Genomic DNA, 23,929 nt, shown 5'->3' on the forward strand with positions numbered 1-23,929 from the left:
CTGCTCGCTGACCAGGTGGTTTTTAACATTTATAGGAAGGCAGTGCAGGAGATAGAGCACCCCCAGCTGCTAGTGCTGCTGCAGATGCAGAGAAGGGGCCGCAGTTCCAGCCGGAGGTGCAGAAGGTGAGGAACATGGATACCAAATTGGTGTGGAGATGGTGTAGGACTGGCCTGATGGCACATGGTGCATGGCTGTTGCACAGCAACTCCCCCCAGCCTGAGCAGGTCTTTGGGCTGACCCTGCAGGTAGCTATGGCCATGGAGAATCTCGGAAGGGCTGTGCAGGTGGCCGAGTGCTCCCTGCTCAAAGATATGCAGCTACCACTTCCACAACTGTTTGATGAACTGTGGGACTCAGTCCTCAGCAGGCTCCTGCCACTCTAGGGTGCCTTCTAGAATGCCCAGCTGCAGAGGTCACCCGAGATACCCCCAGACCCCATGTAGGATGGCCAGACTGACAACCCTAGCCCCTGTTAGGGGCTCTGTGATCCTTGCTGGCTGTTATGTGTGCAGTGTAAGGCTATGGTGGACCTTTCTAATCACCTTCCACCATTGCTTGGCTAAGCTATAACTTCTGTCATGTAACCAACACCTTTGGGTTCCCCAGAGGGCCTGGAATTGGCTGCAGGATCTTCAAGCCTTCCCTTAACGCCCCTGCTTGTGGGGCTTACGTCTCACTCTAGGGCTGGGTCTGTCACCCTGAGAGCAGGGAGCTGCTTTTCCCATGGGACATGGGAGAAGAGCAGAGTTGGGGTGCTGAGCCATCAGGCCTTCGCTGCTCGCTCACCGCACAGCGCTGAGCCCGACAGCTCCGGCAGCAGAGATGGACCTCCTTCCAACGGCCCCAAAGGCCACCACTCTGGTTGCCTTTGCAGCAGCAGCCCTTGGCCCTTCACGAGAACGACGAGGGGGGCTCAAGTGCACCGTCAGTAAAGGCATTACCTTGAAGGTCAGCACACAGACCCCCACCCCTCAAGGGGCTGGGCAAAAGTTTCCAAGAGGTCAGTGGTTTTTAAGCTAAACAGTCAGGCAGGAGGGGGTTAATTTCTTAAGGCTGCTGCTGGCAAGCTCAGGCTCTGCTTTTGGAGCATGGTGCAGGAACAGCTTAACCTAGCATTCCTCTCCTCCTCCTCACACCTACTCTCCAACACTGAAAGGAGGCATCATCTCCTGCAGCAGCTATTAATACAGTAGCACAAAAGCACCCCGAAAAAGAGCTTTCCTAGTAAGACAGAGCACCCATTCCCATCCCTGCTCGTGGTACTGCTGTGGCCCAGGTGAAACTCAGGAGCTGTGCATCACCGGGCACTAACGCTGCTTTCAGCTGACGGCCCCCTGCGACCCCACGCACCCTCTCCAGCACCCTACCAGCCTCGGCACACGGTCCCCGATGGTGGATGTTCCAGGTCTCCCCTGTGCTCAGGTTCCTTGCAGAGATGTTATGAGCACCAGCACCATCTCTGCATCCAGAAATGGAAACAAATCTGAGACAGCACCAAGTTGCTCTGCTGCAACCAACGTATGGGAAGGCAGGCAGAGTGATGTCAGGAAGGGGCCTGTGCACCCCTCTGATGGCTGAGCTGTTGGCAGTAGGGGCAGATGCCCAGGGACCTTGGTTCATAGCACTGTTTGCAACAAGCCCTGCTTTAAGCTCTCTGGCTGGAAGTAGCATTTACTGAGTAAGGGCTGCAGTCCTGCCGCAACTGCAGCTGTCACTGCTTTGGGGGAGCACAGGAGGATAGGGGGAAGCACCACCAGCCCCTAAAGGCTCCCCACTCCTTCTGCCTCCAAGTCCTCATTTATATCAGGCACTTGGCCAAGCACAAAACCAGCTTCCTGGCACTTTGCAAAGGTGAGGAGCCTTAGGGACCACATACGAGACACTGGGCTGGACAGCCACTCAGGGAAGAAAACCTCTTGTCCTCTACTGATGCCTGTAAGTCCACCTCCCTTTCTCCCCCCAGGTGAGCTGCTTACTGGAGAGAAAGCAGAGGAGGCTTGGCTCACAGCAGCCATTCACCCGCTCACGCAGACAGCTAAGGAAAGTGGAGGAAGTCTCTCCTTAGCAGACTGGTCCACTCCCCACTACATCCTCTTCACCAGTCCTTACCTCTGTGACAGCCATTTCCTACTCCCCATCCATCACCACTGTGCTTCCATCCCTCCGCCCCCTCTCCCCAAAAGCATGCAGCTCCTCCACCTCCCTCCACACTGCCAGACAACCCTACCTGCTGGTGAAATCCATCCCTGTCAGGCTGCAGTTGTTGCTCACAGCGTGAAGCCTGCTTGCATCACTATCCTGTTGCACTTTCGCATCAGTTACCATTTGTGATCTCTCTTTATTTAGGTCAATACAGTAGCCAAAGCACCATTATTTCAGGTAAGAGCTCTAGACATCACTAACAATAAAGTCTAAAACATCTTTATGAGCTGAGTTTGCTGGATCTGCTAGCACTTGTGAAGAGCGGCCAGTTTAGAAGGGAGACCTGCTCACCTCAAGGCTAAGTGTTCAGCTGCAGGGAGTTCCACGCTGCAACACAGCAATAGTTCCTGTTCACCCCAACTCGCCAAATCCAGGGTGGTTTTTAGGTAGGTGCTGGTAAGAAGCCAGGAGGCAGTGCGAGAAAGGAGGAGTTACAAGGACGCGGCAGGAGGAAACAAGGCTAAGAATATTCATCCAAAGCAAAGAGGTAGAGGCTGGGATGATTTTGTTCCCTCCGTGCTTCAGTACCGAGGACTGGCTTTAGCACTACTCGTTGCACTGCCTAAAAGCCTAGGCTGAAAAAGCTCAGCCTGCAGGTGGGGACAGGACTTCTCTCCCCTTCTCTGAACTGTAGTAGCATTTTTAATCAGATGGGTGTCCTGAGCTCTGCAGTAGGACTGGGCTGGTTACAAGAGCACATGCTGGCTTGTGGGGCTGCAGGGACAGAATAAACCCCTTTGCCAGAACAGAGCCGCAGGGGAGGGGGAAGATGCAGCTAACAAGAAGCATCAGAGGATCAAACACTCTCTACCATTTAATGGCTTTAGGATAACACGGTACCATCTTCCCACGCTCTGACGGAGCCTCTGGGTGCTGGTCTTGTGGCAAGAACTGCACTGTTCCAAAAGCAGGATCTGCTGCTGCAACTGGTGCTTGCTGAAGCTCAATCCCCGGATCTCCACGCTGAGAACAGGCAGCGTCATTCTGGCAGTGGGATCAGGAGCGGGGTCTCTGCTGATCCCTGATGGCCAAAAGCCAAATGATCAATGCAGTGGTTGCAGCAATGTTCAGTGTGGGAGCGGCTAAACCTTCAGATCAGCAGAGTATAACACGTGCTCTGCATCAAGTGCCCACACAGCTTGCAGCTGGGCTGCACACAGCTGTCCTGCCACCAAGGCATCACAGTTACTTCAGAGTTTACTCTGAGCGAACTCCAGTGCAGTAGTCAGGGCTCCCTGCATGCCCTTGGCATTTCCACTGCCCTTAGCGACGACAGGAGAGCCTCCTGCCTTCCCTTCCATCTGCGTACAGACAGCCATGGCCCAGTCAGCAGCGGAGAACACCGGGAGGCAACTCTGCAGAAGAGACAGAGCAAAGTAATTCGGACTGTGGAGCACTCGGGAGGCAGAAAGGTAACAATGTTCTCTCCTCACCCAGACTGCGCCCTCACGAACCTGAGGCAGTCGTGACTGCGAGGATGGCAAAGGCTGAGCTCACATTTTAATGGCGTGTCCTGCCCCGCGGCAAACACGGCCTGGAGGATCCAGGGATATCTATGCCCAAAGACTGAAAGCATATCTGGTCCCAGTATGGTTATCTTGGGTCCTACCCCTGCATGGTTAACCACCAACACTGGGCAGAATCCCAGGAAAAGCCTCAGCTGGGACCTGCTGAGCAGTAGGTCCTGTTCCCCTTTGCAGGCAGGTTCCCTGCATCTCCACCAGGGTTTTGCTCACCTTGGACACCTGACAGGCACAGAGCACCTCACCAGAAGCCTGAGGGCTGAGCAGCAGGGCTGATGTGCCAGGAGACTTGTCACACAGCTGGTTCACTACCTTCATCAGGATCTAGGTGAGGCAGGGAGAAGAGGGGTCAGGCTACAGCAGAGGAGGCTGGCATGTAGCAGAAAACGTGCCCAGCAGCTCCCTCCTGCTGTATGCAGCACCTGAGGTACCGCTGAGCCAACAAGTAATGTGGATTACTCACAGAGAGGGAGTCAGCTGGGACGGTATCAATGATGACAGGTTGGTTGCAATGTTTTGCTAGCAGGTTTCGTGCCTTCTCTTCAGCCTGGAGGAGGAAACACACAGCACTTGAAGGGCTACAGGTGACACAGGGTGGGCTGGGCGGGGATATATGCATGCGACATACATACACAGGGAATGGAAGTGCTGCTCTGTGGGACAGAGGGGAGATGTATGGTAGCAGAAATCAAACTAAGACTGGTAGACTGAAATCTCCACATGGAGACCTGTACAGCCCTCCTTTCGCAAAAGCAAGCAGAGATGAACCCTGTCAAAAGTGACCGGACAGCCACCTGTTTGGTCCCTGCCTCTCTCCTGGAGCTACACACTGGCACCTGTCTCAGCAAGGCTCCTAGGGTGAGATGTTTTTAAGAAAAGGATAGCTCTTGCTGAGAATACCAAGTCACCAATAAGCATTTCCAAAGGGCTTTTAATGTAAATTGGCAGAACACAAATGCAGCGGGAAGCCACAGCAATATCCGTAAGGCTGGGAAAGGGGCTCTGCCCTACCGCTGTCTTACTGTACAACCTTGTAAAGCCCACCGTCAGGGGCATCTCACCTTCTCCATGTATAAACAGGGAGGTGATGCCTGCCTGCTGGTGCCTGCAAAAAATGCTGGTATGGGGCTCTCCATCCTCACAGGCAGATACACATGGGGATTCTGCAGGTGCCAAAAGCCCAGTCACTTCATTTGACATGATGGCCCTCATTAATGCCAGTGAAATCAACCCAACACAAGATTTGTGTTGCACCGTGTGGGATTGTACCCGCTTTCTTCTGCTTCCTAACAGGACCCTAGTGACTGAGTGGTTGTGAAGTGCGACAGACACCACGTCCACTGGTGTACGTCACACAGCTATCAGCAGGCTGCACATGAGTGTGGTGCTACCACAGTACCTGCTGCACCTCCAGCTTCTTGATGGCCGTGTTGGCTGTTCGCTGTAGTGCTTTGAGGATGGTTTGTAGTTGTTTTCTTTGCCACTGGGGCATTGCAATGCTAGCCACCACCTGCAAGACATTTTCCTGCATTAATGACACTGAATTGTACCTAGACACAAACTGCTAGTTGTCTGGGAGGTCAGGCTGGAGCCTGGCCTCTTCCCAAACCCTCCTGTACCCCTATGTGATCAGGCCAGCCAGTCACTGTGTCGCGTAGCTTTCTCTTTTCAGCTGGGCATCTAAAGCCTGAGGAAAAGCCTGTGAACCCTTTTTCACTGCTTTACCTTCCCCACCACTGCCTTCTCCCACATTCCATCTGGCAGCAGGTCATCTGCAACAGAGGTACCTAGACACTGGCAGAAATCTTTGTGACCAGAGGCAAGAGCAGGTAGCAACTTCCCCTTGCTGTTGACCACGGTAAGATGTTCTGTGCCTCAACTGTATAGCGCTCATGAGGAGATCTTTCTGTACAAGCATGTAATCCTTACTTTGGTCATCTGTCCCACTTCTTTGGAGAGGTTCTGCATCTCAGGAATGGAAGTGCTCCTCTGCTTCACTCGTAGGGAGAGAGAGTCCACTTCCATAGCCAAGCACTGGCCTACTTCCCGGGCCTGGAGAGACAAAGAAAATGCTTCAAATGCAGCAACAGAAAAAATGAGCAGAGATGGAGGAAGCAGGGAGGCAGTACGGTCATAAACACTGAAGTGCTGCTCAGGATCCAGTGGAAACACACCTACAGAGGCTTTAAGAACAACTGTCCCAAAGAGACTCTGAAAGAGAATGTTCCTCTCTCAATCTGCAACCAATGCTAGATGGTCACACCCAGGGGACCAAGCTGTCGAGCATTTATGTTTCCTCAGTATCTTGCACCAAATCATCAGGATTTCAATGAAAAAGAATAAGGAGCCCTGCTTACTTCTTAGTGCTCTTTTGTCATTAGCAAATGCAACCTTGAAACTACTGACTGACAAAAGAAACACCAAAACTAAAGAAACCTCATCAGCTGTTCAAGCACATTTCCTGAGTTCAGCTGATCTTAGTGTATTTCTTACTGCTTTCCCAAACACTAATGCTACTATTAATAAAAAAAGCTAATACAAGCTTTTTTCATCACTGACAATCCTTATGGTTTGGAGCGTTTTGTCTGTGCTGGATCTTTGTGTCCATGATGGCCCTGCAAGATTTTCGACCAGGACAGCAGAGAATATATACAAAAACATCACAGAATGGTAGGGGTTGGAAGGGACCTCTGTGGGTCATCTAGTCCAACCCTCCTGCCGAAGCAGGGTCACCTACAGCAGGCTGCACAGGACCGCATCCAGGCAGTTTTTGAATATCGCCAGAGAAGGAGACTCCACAACCCCTCTGGGCAGCCTGTTCCAGTACTCTGTCACCCTCAGAGTGAAGGAGTTCTTCCTCATGTTCAGACGGAACTTCCTATGCTTCCATTTGTGCCCGCTGTCCCTTGTCCTGTTGCTGGGCACTACTGAAAAGAGTCTGCCCTCATCCTCTTGACACCCACCCTTAAGATATTTATAAGCATTTATAAGGTCCCCTCTCGACCTTCTCTACTTCAGGCTGAACAAGCCCAGCTCCCTCAGCCTTTCCTTGTAGGAGAGATGCTCCAGTCCCCTCATTATCTTCATAGCCCTCTGCTGGACTCTCTCCAGTAGCTCCTCATCTTTCTTGAAGTGGGGAGCCCAGAACTGGACAGAGTACTCCACATGGGGCCTCACTAGGGCAAGGCAGAGGGGGAGGAGAACCTCCCTCGACCTACTGGCCACACTCAGCTTAACGCACCCCAGGATACCATCGGCCTTCTTGGCAACAAGGGCACACTGCTGGCTCATGGTTAACTTGCCCCCCAGGACTCCCAGGTCCCTGTCTGCAGAGCTGCTCTCCAGAAGGTCTGCCCCAAGCCTGTAATGGAGCATGGGGTTGTTCCTCCCCAGATGAAGGACCCTGCACTTGCCCTTGTTGAACTTCATCAGGTTCCTCTCTGCCCAACTCTCCAGCTTGTCCATGTCTCACAGAACAGCAGCACAGCCTTCTGGTGTATCAGCCACTCCTTCCAGTTTTCTGCCATCAGCAAACTTGCTGAGGGTACACTCTATCCCTTCATCTAGGTCACGGATGAGTAAGTTGAACATGACTGGGCTGAGTGCTGACCCCTGGGGAACTCAACTAGTTACAGGCCTTCAACTAGACTCTGCACTGCTGATGACAACCCTCTGAGCTCTGCGATTCAGCCAGTTCTCAGTCTACCTCACTGTCAACTCATCCAGCCCACACTTCCTGAGCTTCCCTAGGAGGATGTTACGGGAGACAGTGTCAAAAGCCTTGCTGAAGTCGAGGTAGACAACATCCACTGCTCTCCCCTCATCTACCCAGCCAGTCATACCATCATAGAAAGCTATCAGATTGGTCAAGCATGATTTCCTCTTGGTGAATCCATGTTGACTACTCCCAATAACCTTTGTTTCCTCCACTTGCCTAATGGTGACCTCCAGAATGAGCTGTTCCATCACCTTTCCAGGGATGGAGGTGAGGCTGACTGGCCTTCCTGGGTCCTCCTTCTTGCCCTTTTTGAAGGCTAGAGTGACACTGGCTTTCCTCCAGTCCTCTGGCACCTCTCCTGTTCTTCAGGACCTTTCAAAGATGGAGAGTGGCTCAGCAATGACATCTGCCAGCTCCCTCAGCACTCGTCCATGCATCCCATCGGGACCCATGGATTTGTGGATGTCCAGTTTGCTTAGATGATCTCTCACACAATCCCCCTCAACCAAGGAAAGGTCTTCCTTTCTCCAGGCTTCCTCTCTCACCTCCAGGGACTGGGATGCCTGAGGGCCAGCCTTGGCAGTAAAGACTGAAGCAAAGAAGGTACTCCATAACTCTGCCTTCTCTGTATTCTCTGTCACCAGGGCACCCACCTCATTCAGCAGCGGCCCCACATTTTCCTTAGTCTTCCGCTTGCTGTTGATGTACTTGAAGAAGCCCTTCTTGTTGTCTTTGACATCCCTTGCCAGATTTAACTCCAGGTGGACCTTAGCCTTCCTCATTGCTTCCCTGCATGCTCTGACAACGTTCCTGTATTCCTCCCAAGTGGCCTGTCCCTCTTTCCACATTCTATAGACCTTTCTCTTCCATCTGAGTTTCTCTAGAAGCTCCTTGCTCATCCACATAGGTCTCCTGCCTCTTTTGCTAGATTCCTTACTCATGGAGATGCACCAATCCTGAGCATGAAGTGATGCTTAAATAGCGACCAGCTCTCTTGGATCCCCCTGCTGACTAGAGCCCTAACCCACAGGATTCCTCCAAGTAGGTCCTTGAATAAAGATGTGGACAGTGAGGACTACTCTGCCTAGCTAGGATACACATCCCTTGTTTCAGGTCACTCCCTCATGTCTGCAGTCTCCCTTGTCCGATTAGCACATGCACACAGCTCCTTTCGGGGGCTCTCCAGGTCAGCACTTCCAGCAAAGCGTGCAGATGTGCCCCGCAGCTTTTCATTCCTCTGCACGAGGAAAAGTCTTGCTAGGGACACAGATGCACAGGGGACAGCTGGCCAAAAAGCAACAGATTTGCAGGGGTGGGCTTTGCCTTTAGTCTTCCCAGTTTCACTGACAGTGAGTCAGTCATTCTTCTGATTGCAGCCTTAAAGGAAGTGTGCAGGCTTGCAAGGCTGCTGACACTTCCAGATATTCAAAGGACAGAGCGACCTCATGGACGCAATAGTAGGTTGCTTACTTTTTATACAGACCCAGTCAGACCAGAACCACAGTTTAGCAGAAAACAGACTAAAGCAGCAAAAAGGCTGTAAGAATGAGGCCAGAGCCCTGTAATCATAAAGTGCAAATCCAACTGTGACAGGCAGGAGGTGAAACCAAAGCACAAAGGATCACACCTTTAAATACCTACCTGGAGATTGAAATTTATAGTCCAGAGGCTTCCTGACACTTTGTGCCAAGTTCTTATCTTGGAAAAGGAGGTCTGAGGTGAGGAACAAATACCAAGGAGACAGAAGACTAGGATGGGGGAGTGGAGGTGATTAGTGATGTATGGCAGCAGAATTGAGTCCAGGGGTGCAGGAGAAAACCAGATCAGGCACGGCAGGGAGGCTCCAGCCGAAGCATGGGGAAGCTAATTGTCTGTGCAGGAACCTACAAAGTCGGGTCCTTCTGGCATTGCCCTGACATGGCAGAAACCTCAGTTCTTCCTTTCTTACCTGTTTGGCTTGTCCCCCTGTCACTGCGATGACACGGCTAATCCCTTTAACAAGCTGACGCTCACTGATGATGGCCAGGTCTTCCACAGCTCCTGTTTGTAGAAGGTGCCTGCAAAGTCAGCAGAGAACAGGAAAGAAAACAAGCTGCTCTCTGGGAACAGAAATCAAGAAGCCTGCTTTCCTTTCAGACAAGTCTCAAGTCCAGCATTCCCTCCCCATTTCCAATAGCTTCAATCCTTTCCTACCCCTAAAAACCTGATGGCACCCTGTCAGGCAAGAAACAGCAGAGTTGAGGCTACTCCAGAGGAACCTCTGTGCTACCTGCCCAGCACGCTGCTGCCAAATGGCACATAGCAGCCAAGTTCTGCCTTGCTTTCCTCCCCTTTCCTTCACCAGTGGGATGAAGTGGGATTTTTCTCTTCTACTCAGCTACTACTGAACCTCGTAGAAAGCAATTTTTTCCTCCAACTCCACCACTCTCTTGTCAGGCCAGCTTAAAGACTGGTCAGTAGACTCTAGTCACAGGGCAGCTGTGCAACCACAGGGCAGCTATAACCTGCCCTTTCCTTCTTGGCTATTCAACAGTGGATATGAAAACTACAGTGTCTTATGTTCTGTTACCACAAATAATAATTTCAGACAGCTTCACAAGAATTTATCACCTCCACTCCCATGCAGTTTCTTGTCCCACTACTCACACAAAAATGAGCAAGTTTCTAGTCATGAAATCATTTTCAGCTGTATCTGCTCAAAGACCAATCTGTTCCTGGGTTTTTTTTGTGCCAGCACTGTCCTAATATTGATTAACTCTTCTACCCTCATTACTGCTAAAAGCAGAAGAGGACAAAGATAACTGATTAAAATAATCAGAGTGGTCTCAAGATCTCACAACTGTCTTAGAGTCTCCTTCTGGGTCCCCAGCCCGCCCACAACCTTAAAGCCAAAGCCCTGTAACTCCTGGTGTGACAGGCCACACCACTCTTTCCCACACTGCTGGTGCCCTGCAGCTTCAGGCTGGTTTCAGCAAGGAAAAATGCTTTGCATTTCACTGAAGTTTCCTCACCCTGGGACTTCCAAAGCTTTGTAAGTAGCCCATCCTGCCCTCACGAGATCTTTTCGGAGAGGAAACTTATTAGTACAGGGACAGGGAGTGGAGCTTGCAAGAATGTCTATCTCAGCCACCAGTGCCCACAAAAACACCTGACTGCAAGTCAAAGTCACTTACGTCCCACAGCAGAGCTCCACAGAGGTCTGCATTGCAGCCTCAGAGTCGCAGGTCAGCACACTCTCCACAGGGACCCCCAGGGACACTATCCTCACTGGATCTGGATACCCCTGACAGAGGAGACAGGGATCAGCAGCTAACACCACGGTCCTTCAGGGGCACTTACAGACTAACTGCATGGCTTCAGGTCTCTGCCTCACTTCTCCCCTATTCTAGAGTAGCTCCAAAGTCAGGGGCAGCACTGCTTCTCCCCTACAACCAGCCATGATGGGGAGAAAGGAACAATTGGGTGACTCTACAAGCTTTTGGTCCAAAGAAATTAGTAGGAAGCCTATGCATCACCAGCCTCCTCTTCTACAACACAGTGCTCCTGAGACCTCACCTCTGTCCTAGTTTCCTTCCTGAGTTTTGGGAGTCAATTCTTTTGCTGAAACCTGTTGTACCAACATCTCTTGTGACTCAAATGATTGCTGATAAAGAAGGCTCATAAAGATGTGCCCTGTCATACCTCATCAACTGCACGAAGTCCCTGAACTCTTCTTGCCAGTGTGAGGGGGACCTCAGCCATATGCACAACCTCATTTCGTTTGATCACATCCTGGACCACTTGCTCCACTTGCTGCAGCTGCTCCACAGTCACAGGGCCCTGAGGAAGTAAATCAAGCACCTTCAGGAGAAGCCTCCTGAAAAGTAGAGAGCAAAGGAGGGAGAACTGGGGCAGGGCGTCCCAGCAGCTCATCTTGGGTGCACCACTCTCCCCCCTGCATCTCATCTTCCCTACTTGGAAAACGGAGTTGTGAGAACCATGACCCTCCCATCCCCTCCTTCCACAAAGGATAAGGATTTTTGATCCAAGAGCACCAATCAAACTCTTCAAGAGAGATGCTGCAATGAGTGACAGGTTACCAGGGCCAGGGCTCAGCCTGACCCAACTGCTTTCACTTCCCAACCCCTCTCACCTGGATGACCAGCAGACATCAGACACGTGCCACAGCTGTCTCTGGTCAGAGATCCCTTTAGACTACTTGTCAGGCCCATGCCCATTAGCTTTGCTAAACCTTATCCTCCTGATCTCTACTCCTTCCTTGAGCACGCCCTCCTCAGAGTCAGGTCAATACAAAACCAAGCCAGTCACCTTGAGAGGGCCAAGTTTCATTGCCGAGATAAAATGTGACCCGACTCTAAAGGAAAGATTATGGTAAGAGGAGAAAAATCCCTGGAGAGAAGGCCAGTACTGGGATGCTGGTATTGCTGAGAACAAGAAAATAGAAGTCCAGAGTCACCTGGGCATCAAAGTCGAAGCGCAGCCGCTCTGCGGTCACATGGGACCCTCGCTGCTCCGTGTTGTCACCCAGGACATGGCGGAGCGCAAAGTTCAGCAGGTGGGTAGCGGTGTGGTTCGTCATGCAGGCCAGCCGCTGGGCCTGAAAGCACAGACAAGTTGGCAGGGAGTGCTGGTTCTCCACAGCTCAGGGAAGCAGGGGGTGGCATGAAGAGATATGGGAAAGGCCGCATGTGAGAGGATGGGAGAAGATGGAACGAAAAGCAATCGGAAGCATAGCTGTCAGGTTAATTTATGTCACAGAGCAGATCTAAATTCTTTTCCCACGGGATCACCTCTGTGAAACAGCAAAGGCTGGATACTTCTGGACAGACCAATGGCTTACAGAAGAGTACAGAGTGACTTGGGAGGCCTCCTTCCTACTGCACACCACAATGAAGAGCAGTCTCAGGAATACAAGAGACAAGGCTCTGCTGTGCCCAGATTACTCAGGACATCACAAGACTCTCAAAGCAAGGCTAGGAAAGGTTAAGAGCAGTGAGTTATCACCTCATCCACAAACAGCTGCACTTGGTCCCCAGCACTCAGAGTTTCCACAGCAGTGACCTCATGGATCACGTAACCACCAGAGAGATGAACTGACTTTACAGGGAAGAGCACATCCTGAGTAGAGAGAGACAGAAAGATGAGTTAGGACACAGGGAACATCCCAAGACCTGTGCTAGGTGTCTGCTTGATCCAGCTGGGAAACACATCCCCCATTGATCCCTAAAAGACAGGGATGGGGTGGGAAAAGCACAGACAAGCTTACTGCAGATGTAACCAGAGTGCCTCAGACCTGCCCTGCACCCAGCCACTAGCTGTGCAACACGTTGAGGCTGCCAGCTTGCAGTGGAGCAGCAGCAACACCACCCGTGGTGATGAATTTTCCTAACAAGGATGCTTGTCCACGAGAAAATGGACAGCAGGTGCCAAGGCACCTGCCTCAGGCATCCAAGGTGCCATTTCTGCCTCAGTGGGCTTGCAAGGGGAACTTGATCCCCTGCTTCAGCTTGGGGAGAAGTGCTGAGCACTGCACTATCACATTCTGCAAGGCTAAAAAGGCAGTATAAACGCCCAGGGGTGATTCTCCAGAGCTGGAGTGTGTGAGGGAGAAAAAGCTGTACCCCATGTAACTTCCTAGGAGAGTATCAAAGCTCTCCCTCTGCCAAGCTTGAAAGAACATGCTGCAGAGGTGGAAGTCTTCACTGATGAATTTGGGAGAGATAAAGAGTTTTTGCACTGTGTCTCAGGTTGGGCACTGCCCGCAGTCACCTAGGACTGGACAGAGATAAGTTACTCAGCTCTTAGACTCTCTGATCAGCAACTCCAGCTGGTGAGAGTGCAGCACATTGAATGGAGACCCAAGATGACTTCACAGTCTTCCCCAGCAAAAATAAATTACAAAGGGCTGAGAGAGACAACCAGTGCAGCAACTACACCTCCAAAGTTACTGCTGCTTCTCCCTCATCCTACCAACCCTGATGCAAAGCCAAGGGAACTGTCGAGAGTCAGCAGCTTGCAAATTAACACAGTAAACCAGTCCATCACTTGAGGAAGTCTGCCTGGCCTCAGTATCCACGGCTGCCTTGGGTTCAGGCAGCAAAGGGTCTTACCTGCTGTCCTAAGCGTGTCATGTAGCCTTGGTCAGAGGCTTGCCCGCCCTGCTCCGCATAGAAGTTAGTCCTGTCCAAGATGACACCACAGCATTGCCCTGCCCCAACCTCCTTCCGGAGAGACTGATCTTTGTATAGCATCAGGACAGTGGCCTGGCATGGGCTGAACTCTGTTGGGGAAGAAGATGGCAGCAATTAGCATATACACCCTGTCAGATTGCAACATGAAAGGAGGGGTCACTTCCTCATGCCAACCCTGCCAACACCCAGTCTATGCTGAAAGCTGGCATCTTCCTTCACCTCAATAGAAGAGAAACAGGTACTGGCAGAAAGGACAAAGAATCTGTCATTTAGAACTAAGTCACCCCTCACTTAGTGACAGACCTGCTGACTAGCAGGTAAGCAGGCATGGATGCCCAATCTGGCTCCACATGAGCCTAATACAACAAGCTGTGGCATGGACACATCTGCATCTTGCTACACTGCATGCTTGGCCAACCTGCTTGCCTTCTATGAAGAGATGACAGACTTGGTGGACAAGGGAAGACAGGGATGTCACCTTCCTTTGATGCAGCAAGCTTCCAACACACTCTCCTGTAGGCTCCTTGAAGCCAAATTCAGGCAATATGGACTGGACAGGTGGACGTTAAGGTGGGTATATAACTGACTGGGCAGCTGGCCCCATAGACAATTGCTCAACAGCTCAACGGTCAACTGACATTCAGCTACTAGTAGAGCTACTTGGCAGCTGATATTAGGGCCAACATCATTTAACATCTTCATTAATGACTACCCACAACAAGAGTGGATTGTATCTATATCCTGCTTGTGTATGGCAATGAATTGGTGGGGATTGGTTGATGCACTGAAGAGCAGGGCTGCTTTTCAGAGACATCTCAGCAGCCTGCAGAAATGGAGTGACAGAAATCTTGGGGTCCTCACGAGCAAGCTGAACACAAGTCATCAGGGTACCCTTCCAGCAAGGAAGGCTGACTGCCTGCTGGGCTGTATGAACATAAACATAGCCAGCAGGTTGAAGAAAGTGATTATTCACCCTTGTTTAGCATTTGTGAGACTACATCTAGAGTAGAGGAAACTCTGGTTGTACATAAAGATAAAAACCCCCAACTTTTCACATCGAGTGATAAAGAATGGGGAATAGAAAGGCTGTGAGATCTGTGTTCAAGACAATGAAAACTTAAATGGACAAGGCTCTGAGCAACCTGATCCAACTGTGAAGCTGATGCTCATTTGATCAAGAGATTGGACAGTCAGACATCCCCTCCAACCTGAATTATTCTGTGATTCAGAAATTGAGGAGGTGGGACAGTGCTAGCTTAGAGATTTCAGCCAATGTCACTGCTGGACTTTTTTCCTTCATTGTGCTCTTGCCATAGTATATATAGCTTGAATTGCCTCACCTTCTGCTTAGCGTGGGTTGTTACCAGCAACACTGGGTAAGAGGGAGCTGGCCGTACACAGCTATCTCTAATTATTTGTGACAGCCATATCACCTCTTACTCTCTGTGGTTTAGCTTTATGCTTTCCCTAGAGCATCAGCAACCCCAGCTACCCCAAATGACAAAAAGCCTGCACTGGCATCTAGTGGTCTGCCAAAGAAACAGCAAGTGCACCGTTTTGGACAACCACCTAAACCCTTTGCATAATTATTCTTCATTCTCCCTAACACTCACACCCAGCAGCCTAATTGCTGGGGACAGACTCATCTCCAGCAGGAATGAACAGTCCCTGCTTCACCACCGCACAGTAATACCAACCCACAGCTCACAGACTTGTCAGCAGCCCAGAGCCTTCCTAGTACACCAACAGCAGTAAGAAAAGCACCTACTTTGAGGTGAGGTGCCAGGCCAGAGAAAAGATGCGTCAGCAAGGTGGACAGGTTTGAACCACAAAGCACATGTTCTGCATGCATGAAGCTAGGCAGTAAAAGCAGTCTTGTGAGGAATTCCAGCACCCCCAGGCAGAGCTTGTCCTACAGATGGGACCTGGCCACTTACCATACTGCCCGTGCTGCCCAAGCGTGTAGGCGTACTTTGGGGAGTCATCAGTAGCAGGCACACTGTCGCGCTGCAGCTGAGCCAGCGAGTGTACATCAAGGCGCACGTTTGTGTCCTCCAGCTGTCCTGCCTGTGGGCCACCAGCCTTCCGCTGCAGCACGGCAAAGGCACAGTTAGATGGGACATACTGGGGGGTACTCAAGCTGATAACTGGAGCTATAAGGCTAGAACAACTTGCTCCACCTACCTGGTAAAGGCTTATTTAGATCCCAGCTAGGCTGATGCTAAACCAGTCCCATTCCTTCAGACCCCACAAGCACTCAATACCACCCAGTGCTAGCCCTGAGGCAGGCCATAAGCAACAGCTAACACAACCCTGCTGGCACAGCTCGCTGTGTAGCTGAGAAACTTCCAGGCCGTTAAAGCTCAGGAGAGCAAGGCCTTGAAACGATTACTGCACAGGGTCAGCAGTGCAAGGCTTCCAGCACTACAGAGACCAACAAGATTTTGTAAATTCTTCATAAATCACTTGCTGTTTGGGCTGCTCTGCTTTGTGTGAGGAGTTGAACTACATGACTGATAGAGGACACTCCCAACCTACATAACAGCCTCCATTGCAGCAAGTCAGCATCGTGAAACACTATTCTGATCTGAAGAGAATCACCAGCCAGTACTTCTCAGTCCCACACCCACAAGCAAAGGCATTGTGACCCCACTGCTGTTTCAGACCCACCTCCCCTTCAAGGAAAAGGCACATGGCCACGCAGTGCATCCAAAGAGCCTCTGCAGTAAAAGGAATTCTGCCTCCATGCTCACAGGAGAGAGGGAAGGCTCTGAATAATTCTGACAAGGCAGGTATCCCTCTCACCTTTGCATCCTCCATAACAAGTGCATTAAAAGCAGCTGAATCTAAATGGATTCCCTTTTCTTCAAGCATCAAGTCAATCAGATCCACAGGGAAGCCCAAATTCCCATAGAGAGACCAGGCTATTTCAGCTGTAGGACAAAGAGAAGGACATGAACTCTGTGTGAACACACAAACCAAAGGTATATCAAGATTTGCCTGGACGGGACCACTCGAGCATGTGCCTTGGTAACTGGATTCACCTCTGTTGTGTGCAACTGCACTGGCAACGGGCAAGTGAAGAGAAGCTGTGCACTTCCTGTATGGGACTGAGTATTAATGATGACCCACAGCACCACCCCTGCTAAAATTCAGTGCAGCACATCTAGACAGGCAGCTGAGCTGGTTGAGTCCTGAGATCCTTCTTTCAGCCATGTCTTGTAAGGGCCTAGCTAATCAGTCAATAAAGCAGCAGGGGAATGTTTCTGACCTTCCTGGTGCCTAATTTGTTGTGAGAACTAAGTACTAGAAAACAACTGCAATCTGGAGAAAGGAGTAACATCTGCTCCTCTGCCCAGGGCTAGAAGGTCACTGAAAACATGTGGGGGGGGAGGGGGGGGGGCAGGGGCAGACATCCACTAGTTTTGACTTGTGAGGACCTGGATCAAACCATCTCTAAGTCCAACTTGTCAGAGGAGGGAGACTCACCCGGGAAGTCTGTGGAGGGCTCTATCTGCCGCACTGTCCGCTCAATGATGCGCCTCCCACGCTCGAGGGAGGACAGAAAAGCGGCCTCATTCTCATTGACAATATCCATGATCTGCGCAAGGATCAGAAGAAGGGTTAGCCACAACAACTCAAGGAGTTCCTCAGCTCAGCCCTGCTCAAAGCAAATAAAGTAAGTGTCTAACAGGGATATTGCGTCTGACTGAACCAGCTTTTTTTTCTTTAAGTATCCATCGCAACACAGCTCTGATGCATTACTGAACAGCGCCATTGAGCCTCCCATCACCATTCCTGTCAAGGAAATATTGACCACCCACTTGGGGAAGGCTGGAGGCTGACAAATGCTCCCTGTCAGACATTCATGTCTGTCACCCAATTAAAATTGCATGGCTGGAAGAGTCAGAGAAATTGCTTGTCACAGTTGCTGTCAGCACAAGCAAGTCGGGACTAGCCTTAAATCACCAATCCACCTTGGACAAAGGATACCCAAGCTAGGACAGGCTGTACTTTTACTAAAAAAACACCCCTCCAGAGCTATCCTAGGATTTTTTAGAGCAATGGCTGCCTTATACCAGCAGAAACAGCCCCTGGTAAGGAGCTCCCACAAGGAACTCTGCGACAGATATTTCTTGTGCCCAAGATACAAACATGTTCCCAGCACATTGCAGCCCACCCATGAGAACATAGTTACAGAGGAGGCTATGCAAACTCCTCCAGCTAAGTCCCAAGGAAGGGCTGACTTCCACCCCTCAGACCAGTGCCTCACAAAGATAACGAAAGAGGGGATTTCTCTCCAGGGGATTCCACATTGCTCACCTGGTTTGCATTCTTCTTCAGCTCTGGATAGGCATCTCCCTGCGGAATGAGCCTCAGTTAGTGATAACATCCTCAGCATCTTCCTCAGGGAATCTCACAGCATGCCACAAGCATTACAGAGGTTTCTCAGGCAGAAGACTGAAGGAAGCCCCAGTGACAGCAGCACAGGGGGAGAATCACACGTGGGCTTACAGCTGCCATCTCCTTGCTGTCTCCCTGTGACCTGCCTCTGTTGCCCCTGCACAGCATCTCTTGGCAAACACGTCCATTCACAACAGGAAGCAAGTGTTGTCTTTTAGGATGCTGTTAGTACTCACAGGGACCAATTTCAGACGGCTTTAATCAGATACGACAGCTCGGAAGCCACTGCCCTCAGGAAACAACAACGTGCACTTACACGCTCACTTGTGCTGACTGTACTGCTGATCACACTAGCTCCCATGCCCTCCCATCACAAGTGATCAGGAGACAAGAGATCTTTTTACCGCTGTCACACAGAGCACCAGATACACCCTCCTGGAGCTCATTTACTTCCAAGACTGTCTCCTGATAGAGTACAGAAAAGGGATGTGGGGCTGAATAGTGCATGTGTGATACTCTTTTTCACCCCCACTGCAGCAGTTTTTACTCACCAGCACTTCCACTACGGTGGGTACCAAGGAGGCCAGGAGCTCAGGTGGAGCATGAAGAACTTCAGAGCAAAAGCGGACAGCCCTGCGCAGGATCCGACGCAGCACCAGTCTGAAAGCAGGGCAGGATTCCCCAGGCAGCCACGTGAGCACCCCTGCCCAGCTCCCACATCTCCTCTGGCCTGATCCATTGACACAGGCCAGCCACTCCCCACACTCTACACCCATCTAAGGATAAGCCTGCAGATCAGGACCTCCTCCAGGCTCTCACCTTCCTGCCTCCCCAAAGCTCATGCACTCCCTATCTTGGGCTCACACCAGAACCTCTGCCCTGCCTGTCCATATTCCTTTCTAGACCTAACTCCCTCCACCCCACGTCATTTCTTCATGTCCTTACTCTGCTCCGGAGAAGCCTGGGTAGATGCCATCAGCGATGCACACGCACAAGGTGCGCACATGATCTGCCACCACACGGTAGGCCATATTCACACGCCCAATGTCAGCATCCCCGACCAGACCTTGGTATCTGGGCCCCCCGCAGCCCTAAAAGAGAAAGGAAGGAACTAGATCAGAAGAAATTAATGGCTGCAGAAGGAAAAGTTTCAATGCAAGAGGCAGTCAGCTACACTTGACTTCATGCTTCTCAACTGCTTCTGAACCTTGTGCATCTAAGATGTACTCATTAAATGCTTCCAGAGCATTATATACCAAGACTTCCATACCTAAGACAGGTCAGCCAGTGCCCTGGTACTGAGGAATTTAAGAAACTTTGGAGGAAAAACAGATCAGCAGTGCTGATACCCCAGTGGATTTCCAACCTGGAATTCTCCCCAGTTTCCCTAGAATGCAGCTCTGGACCTGGCTGGACATACCTCCTGTCTCAAAATACCACACAATGATGTGCAGAAAAGGCTGCACTGTGCTACCAGACAAGCAGTCTGCATTCAAGGAGCTTTTGCTTAGCTGTGACTTTGAGTGGAAGCACCGTCACCTTGTGAATGGCATCCAAGATGGGAGTGAAGAGATCTGTGTCATAGTTGGAGCGTTTATTCTGCAGAACTGTTACCAGCCTTTCCAGACCCATTCCTGTATCCACGTGGTGCTGTGGCAAGGGAAGCAGATTCCCCTCCACCTCTCTGCCAGACAGTCAGTAAAAATAAAAGGCAAAAGACAAAGAAGGGTCAGTTCAGAGGCAAAGAAAAGGAGCAAGTGACTCAAAGAGGATGGGAGAGTAACAGGGGATGGAAACAGTGGGTGACCCAACAAAAGGAAGCTCAGGGACAATACTAAGAGCAGCCTGCCTCAGCACCATCAGGCAGTCAGGATCTGACTGTCAGATAGTCAGGGTAGACTGTAACGCAGGGAAGAACGTCCTTCCTGAACAGGGGCCCAAGGCTGCCTTCTTCTGCAGGTTCATCCGTGCTGCTGTAGACCTCAAGAGGCCTCTGGGACGCAGCAGTGATGGAGAATAGGCAGCAGGGCTTGAAGGAGGACAGGACAAATAAAGCAATGGGGATCAAGAGCCACAGTGGACACATCTCCACAGCTTCTTCCTTGCTCCTGCACTGCCATCTCCTGGAAAGCCGTGAGATGTCTGGGAATATACAGGTACGATTTTGGAGTCAGACAAGGGGGAAAAGCTCTGGAGTCCAGACCAGATGCCTGGTACCTGCTATACTGCATGAAGACCAGGTTCCAGACCTCCACTACATCAGGGCTGCCCTGGTTCACCAGTGCCGCAGCATTTCTGCCACCGCCCACGTGGTCATAGTGGATCTCTGTGCAGGGACCACAGGGACCTGTGTCCCCCATCTCCCAGAAGTTGTCCTTCAATGGAAAAGGAAGCACGTGACTGGCAGGCACCCTGGAAAGGCAAACAACAGAGGTAGCAGCGCAGGGGCACACACACAAAGCACGTGCTAGCCTAGATCACAGAGAAAGTTGGAGGGGAGGAATCCTTTCTACCTACTGCAAACTCAACCATCAAACACATTAGGATTCCTTTGCTTCTGTTCACACACAATTACTCTCCTCAGCAGGAACAAGCTGGACCACACCAGACACGATCCCACTCACTGCCCAGAATGGCTGGCAAACTCCGTCTGGCTCCTGCTGACAGAGACAGGCTCTCTGCTGGGTCTGTGGAGCTGGCTTCCTCCCTGGAGGGAATTCCAGCAGAGCCAAGACCTGATCACAGCAGACAAGGCTGAACACCAACAGTAGCACAGAGCTGGCTGCCTCAGGTCCAAAGCCCACATACAGCCCGGAACAAGCTCCCAAAGCACAGCACTGCTCTCTGCAACTGTTTTATCTTCACGCTGAAGCAGTCATTGCTAGCTTTCAGAGGAGAATGTACTGCAGCACCTGTCAGCCTTTCCTCATAGGAGAGAGTTGGGGCTGTTCAGCCTGGAGAAGAGAAGGTTGTGGGAAGACCTTACAGCAGCCTTCCAATACCTGAAGGGGGCCTATAGCAAAGATGGGGAAAATATTTTCAGGAGGGCCTGTTGTGATAAGACAGGGAGCAATGGCTTTAAACCAAGGGAGGGTAGATTTAGGCTAGATGTAAGGAAGAAATTTTTTACCATGAGGGTAGTGAAAAACTGGAACAGGTTGCCCAGAGAGGTAGTGGAGGCCCTGTGATAGAGGGGATTGTAAGAAATGTGAAACTATAACAAAAAGCCTTAATGTTTTCTAGTTTTTAGTAGTCTTTAGTACCGTAACTTGTATTTCTGCATGCATAGTGATCTAACGATGTAACTGTTACACTAATCCCTGTTTTCTCATTAAGGAATGTAGTGGAAGGACATGGGCACAAGCTATCACTTAGTCGTTAGACAAAATACTTAAGTGAAACAAAAGTGGTCTCGGTTCTCAGCAAATAATTGGGATAATTGTGGGATAAAAGAGACTCCTAAATAATTCTACTCCAGACAGCTTGGCCTTGGGAGGGCAAATGCGCTAAGCTACAGAGATAAGGAGGCACCAAGAGAGCAACAAGACCGGAGCAAAACACCCTGAAGGACATGATATACGTGATCCTGGAACTGAGTTTGCGCAGAAACAAATGTCAATCAGTGAACAGCGTGATGAAGAGGAGGGGCCTTCATCTTGGGACCCCCGAAGACCACCCAAAGATGCTAACAGACATGCATGAAAGATATTTACATATGCTAATTAGTTCCTAGAAATATAATGAATATTCACGTGTGTGATTGTATTTAACCTGAAGCAACAGGGTCTCTGGTGCGCACGTTTGGAGGAGAAATCCCCCGTGTGCCCAGCGCCGCAATAAAGAATCCCTGCTGAACAGTATGCGTTGTACTGTTAGGTTTTTCCTACCGGATCTTTGAATCACCTGTCCCTGGAAACATTCAAGTCCAGGTTGGACAGGGCTCTGAGCAACCTGATCTAGTTGAAGATGTCCCTGCTCATTGCAGGGGGGTTGGACTAGATGGCCTCTAGTCCCATCTAAAGGTCCCTTCCAACCCACAGCATTCTATGATTCTGCTCTCCACAGCCCATGAGGGAGAGGAAGTAAAAGAACCTTCACACGTTTCATCCAGGCCAGCCAATCTTAGGCACAGAGCCCCCCAGATTGAGAAACAGCTTAAAGGTCAAGCGCCCCAGAGCACTCGGAGCCCAGCTGACTGTTAGCAGCTCAAACAGACCAGAAATTAAATGAGTTTAAAACACAACTTTTAGTCCCTACGTCTGATTCCCATCAACTAAAAAGCAAATGGGAGACAATGGAGAGTGAAATGTCAGCACCTCTTCTCTAACACTTACCCCAGCCGGAGCCATACGTCCCTGCACTCCTCATCTGCGCTCAGCCCCAGGGAGGCGTCTCCGCCAAAATAGGTGACATAGAGACGATCTCTGGGGATCTCGTAGACTTCTGTCAAGAGCTCCCAGGCCATGCTACACGCTTCCTCCTGAACAGGCAGGAAAATAAACAAAACACAGTAATCCAGGATGCAGAGCAATGCAGGAAGGCTCCTTAGAATGGGAATCAAATACCAAAGAAGTTCATTTCAGCTGCTCTCTCCCTTTCCAGTTTTAAGGTGCATTACAAAGAGCAGGACAAGGATCAGGCGAGTGGAACAGCTCACTGCTGCTGTGGAAAACTGACACTCCTAAATTGTTGGGAGACTCTCAGGCTCACAGCATGGTCTACTATGCTACACATGCTTACAAGCAGAGCTACACAGATTATTTCCTTTCCAAGGAAAAAAATGTATTCACTAGCAAAACAACTAGCATCTTTTACCCTTCTTCCCTTTTAAAACTTTCTAGTAACAAGCATCAAATGAACTGGAAACCTCTCTTCACCATACTAAATGGTTGACACTGGCATCCACACAAAGAACTTTGACTCCTACCTGTGGTTCACAGCTTTGAACACTTCTGTGAGTCTGCGGGGCACATTTAGTGATTCAGCACACCAGCTGACTACCTCTGCTCCGGGCCACAGAGCTTCCAGGACATAATTTGGAGCTTACCAAAATGCCTTCTGCAGACAGTCCTATGGCACCAGAGCACAGAACTATGGCACAGCTCTGAAAGAAAGGCAGCATTTCCCCCTGGAAAAGGCTCACTCCTATTGCCTCACCTTAAAGTAATCCCCAAAGGACCAGTTCCCCAGCATCTCGAAGAAGGTGTGATGGTGAGTATCTCGACCCACATCCTCCAAGTCGTTGTGCTTCCCTCCCGCACGCACGCACTTCTGGCTGTTCACCACCCGCCGGTGCCCCGCCAGCTCGCTCCGGGGGTGCGCCGTGCCCAGGAAAACGGGCTTGAACTGCAAACCAAGGCAGAGACGTCCGCTGTTGCTAGATGTCCACCAGACCGGGGGGTGCTGCGCCTGGGGCTCCCCAAACACAGAAACGGCTCCGAGAGGCGACCGGGAGGGCAGCGGCACTGCAAGCCCCTGCTGGAGCCCGCCCCGCTACCGGAGACCTCCATGAAGGGGCTCACCCAGGGGCCCGGGGCCGCCTCCCCCCAGGGGGGACACAGGCCACAGGCGGGGGAGAGCCGGAGCCGTGGGCCGGCCGCAGCCGTGAGGGAGCACCTGATTCATGCCCGCGTTGACGAAGAGCAGGCTCGGGTCGCCGCGGGGCCGCACCGGGGCCGAGGGCAGGCGGCGGTGGCCGTGGCGCTCCTCGAAGAAGCGGAGGAAGGCAGCGCGGACCTGCCCCGCCGGCGGGCAGCCGGCACCCCCGCGGCGGGGGCTGCACTGCCATCGCCACGGCACCGCCAGCAGCACCCGCCCCCGCACCCGCCCGGCCGCCGCCATCACGGCCGAGGGCAGAAGGCGGCGCGGAGGCTTCCGGGAGGGGCGGG

General features: G+C 51.2%; 1 protein-coding gene across 1 annotated transcript; it reads right to left on the reverse strand.

Annotated features, from left to right (window-relative positions):
• Positions 1-3,006: 3,006 nt before the first annotated feature.
• On the reverse strand, positions 3,007-23,920 carry AARS2 (alanyl-tRNA synthetase 2, mitochondrial). The gene is made up of 22 exons (XM_075412790.1): positions 23,658-23,920; positions 23,199-23,387; positions 22,376-22,521; positions 20,259-20,453; positions 19,581-19,725; positions 18,987-19,132; positions 18,593-18,701; positions 17,961-17,999; positions 17,127-17,238; positions 16,443-16,570; positions 15,575-15,725; positions 13,557-13,726; positions 12,451-12,564; positions 11,903-12,043; positions 11,128-11,265; positions 10,620-10,729; positions 9,395-9,503; positions 5,658-5,780; positions 5,128-5,238; positions 4,192-4,275; positions 3,942-4,052; positions 3,007-3,560 (listed from the first exon to the last, which is right to left on the reverse strand). The coding sequence occupies exons 1-22, from the start codon at positions 23,880-23,882 to the stop codon at positions 3,396-3,398; spliced, it is 2,961 nt and encodes a 986-aa protein (XP_075268905.1). The 5' UTR covers positions 23,883-23,920; the 3' UTR covers positions 3,007-3,395.
• Positions 23,921-23,929: the final 9 nt, after the last annotated feature.

Source organism: Opisthocomus hoazin, chromosome 2 (genome assembly GCF_030867145.1).
Source record: "Opisthocomus hoazin isolate bOpiHoa1 chromosome 2, bOpiHoa1.hap1, whole genome shotgun sequence".
Classification (NCBI taxonomy): domain Eukaryota; kingdom Metazoa; phylum Chordata; class Aves; order Opisthocomiformes; family Opisthocomidae; genus Opisthocomus; species Opisthocomus hoazin.

Bases quoted from the DNA above. Each gene is read 5' to 3' on its own strand.
- AARS2 (XM_075412790.1), bottom strand. From the start codon at position 23,882: ATGGCGGCGGCCGGGCGGGTGCGGGGGCGGGTGCTGCTGGCGGTGCCG. The intron at 18,702-18,986 runs GTAAGGACATGA...CCCTGCTTTCAG, and splicing joins CCAGGCTTCTCCGGAGCAGA to ACTGGTGCTGCGTCGGATCC. The intron at 17,239-17,960 runs GTGAGCAATGTG...ATCCTTGCGCAG, and splicing joins TGAAGAAGAATGCAAACCAG to ATCATGGATATTGTCAATGA.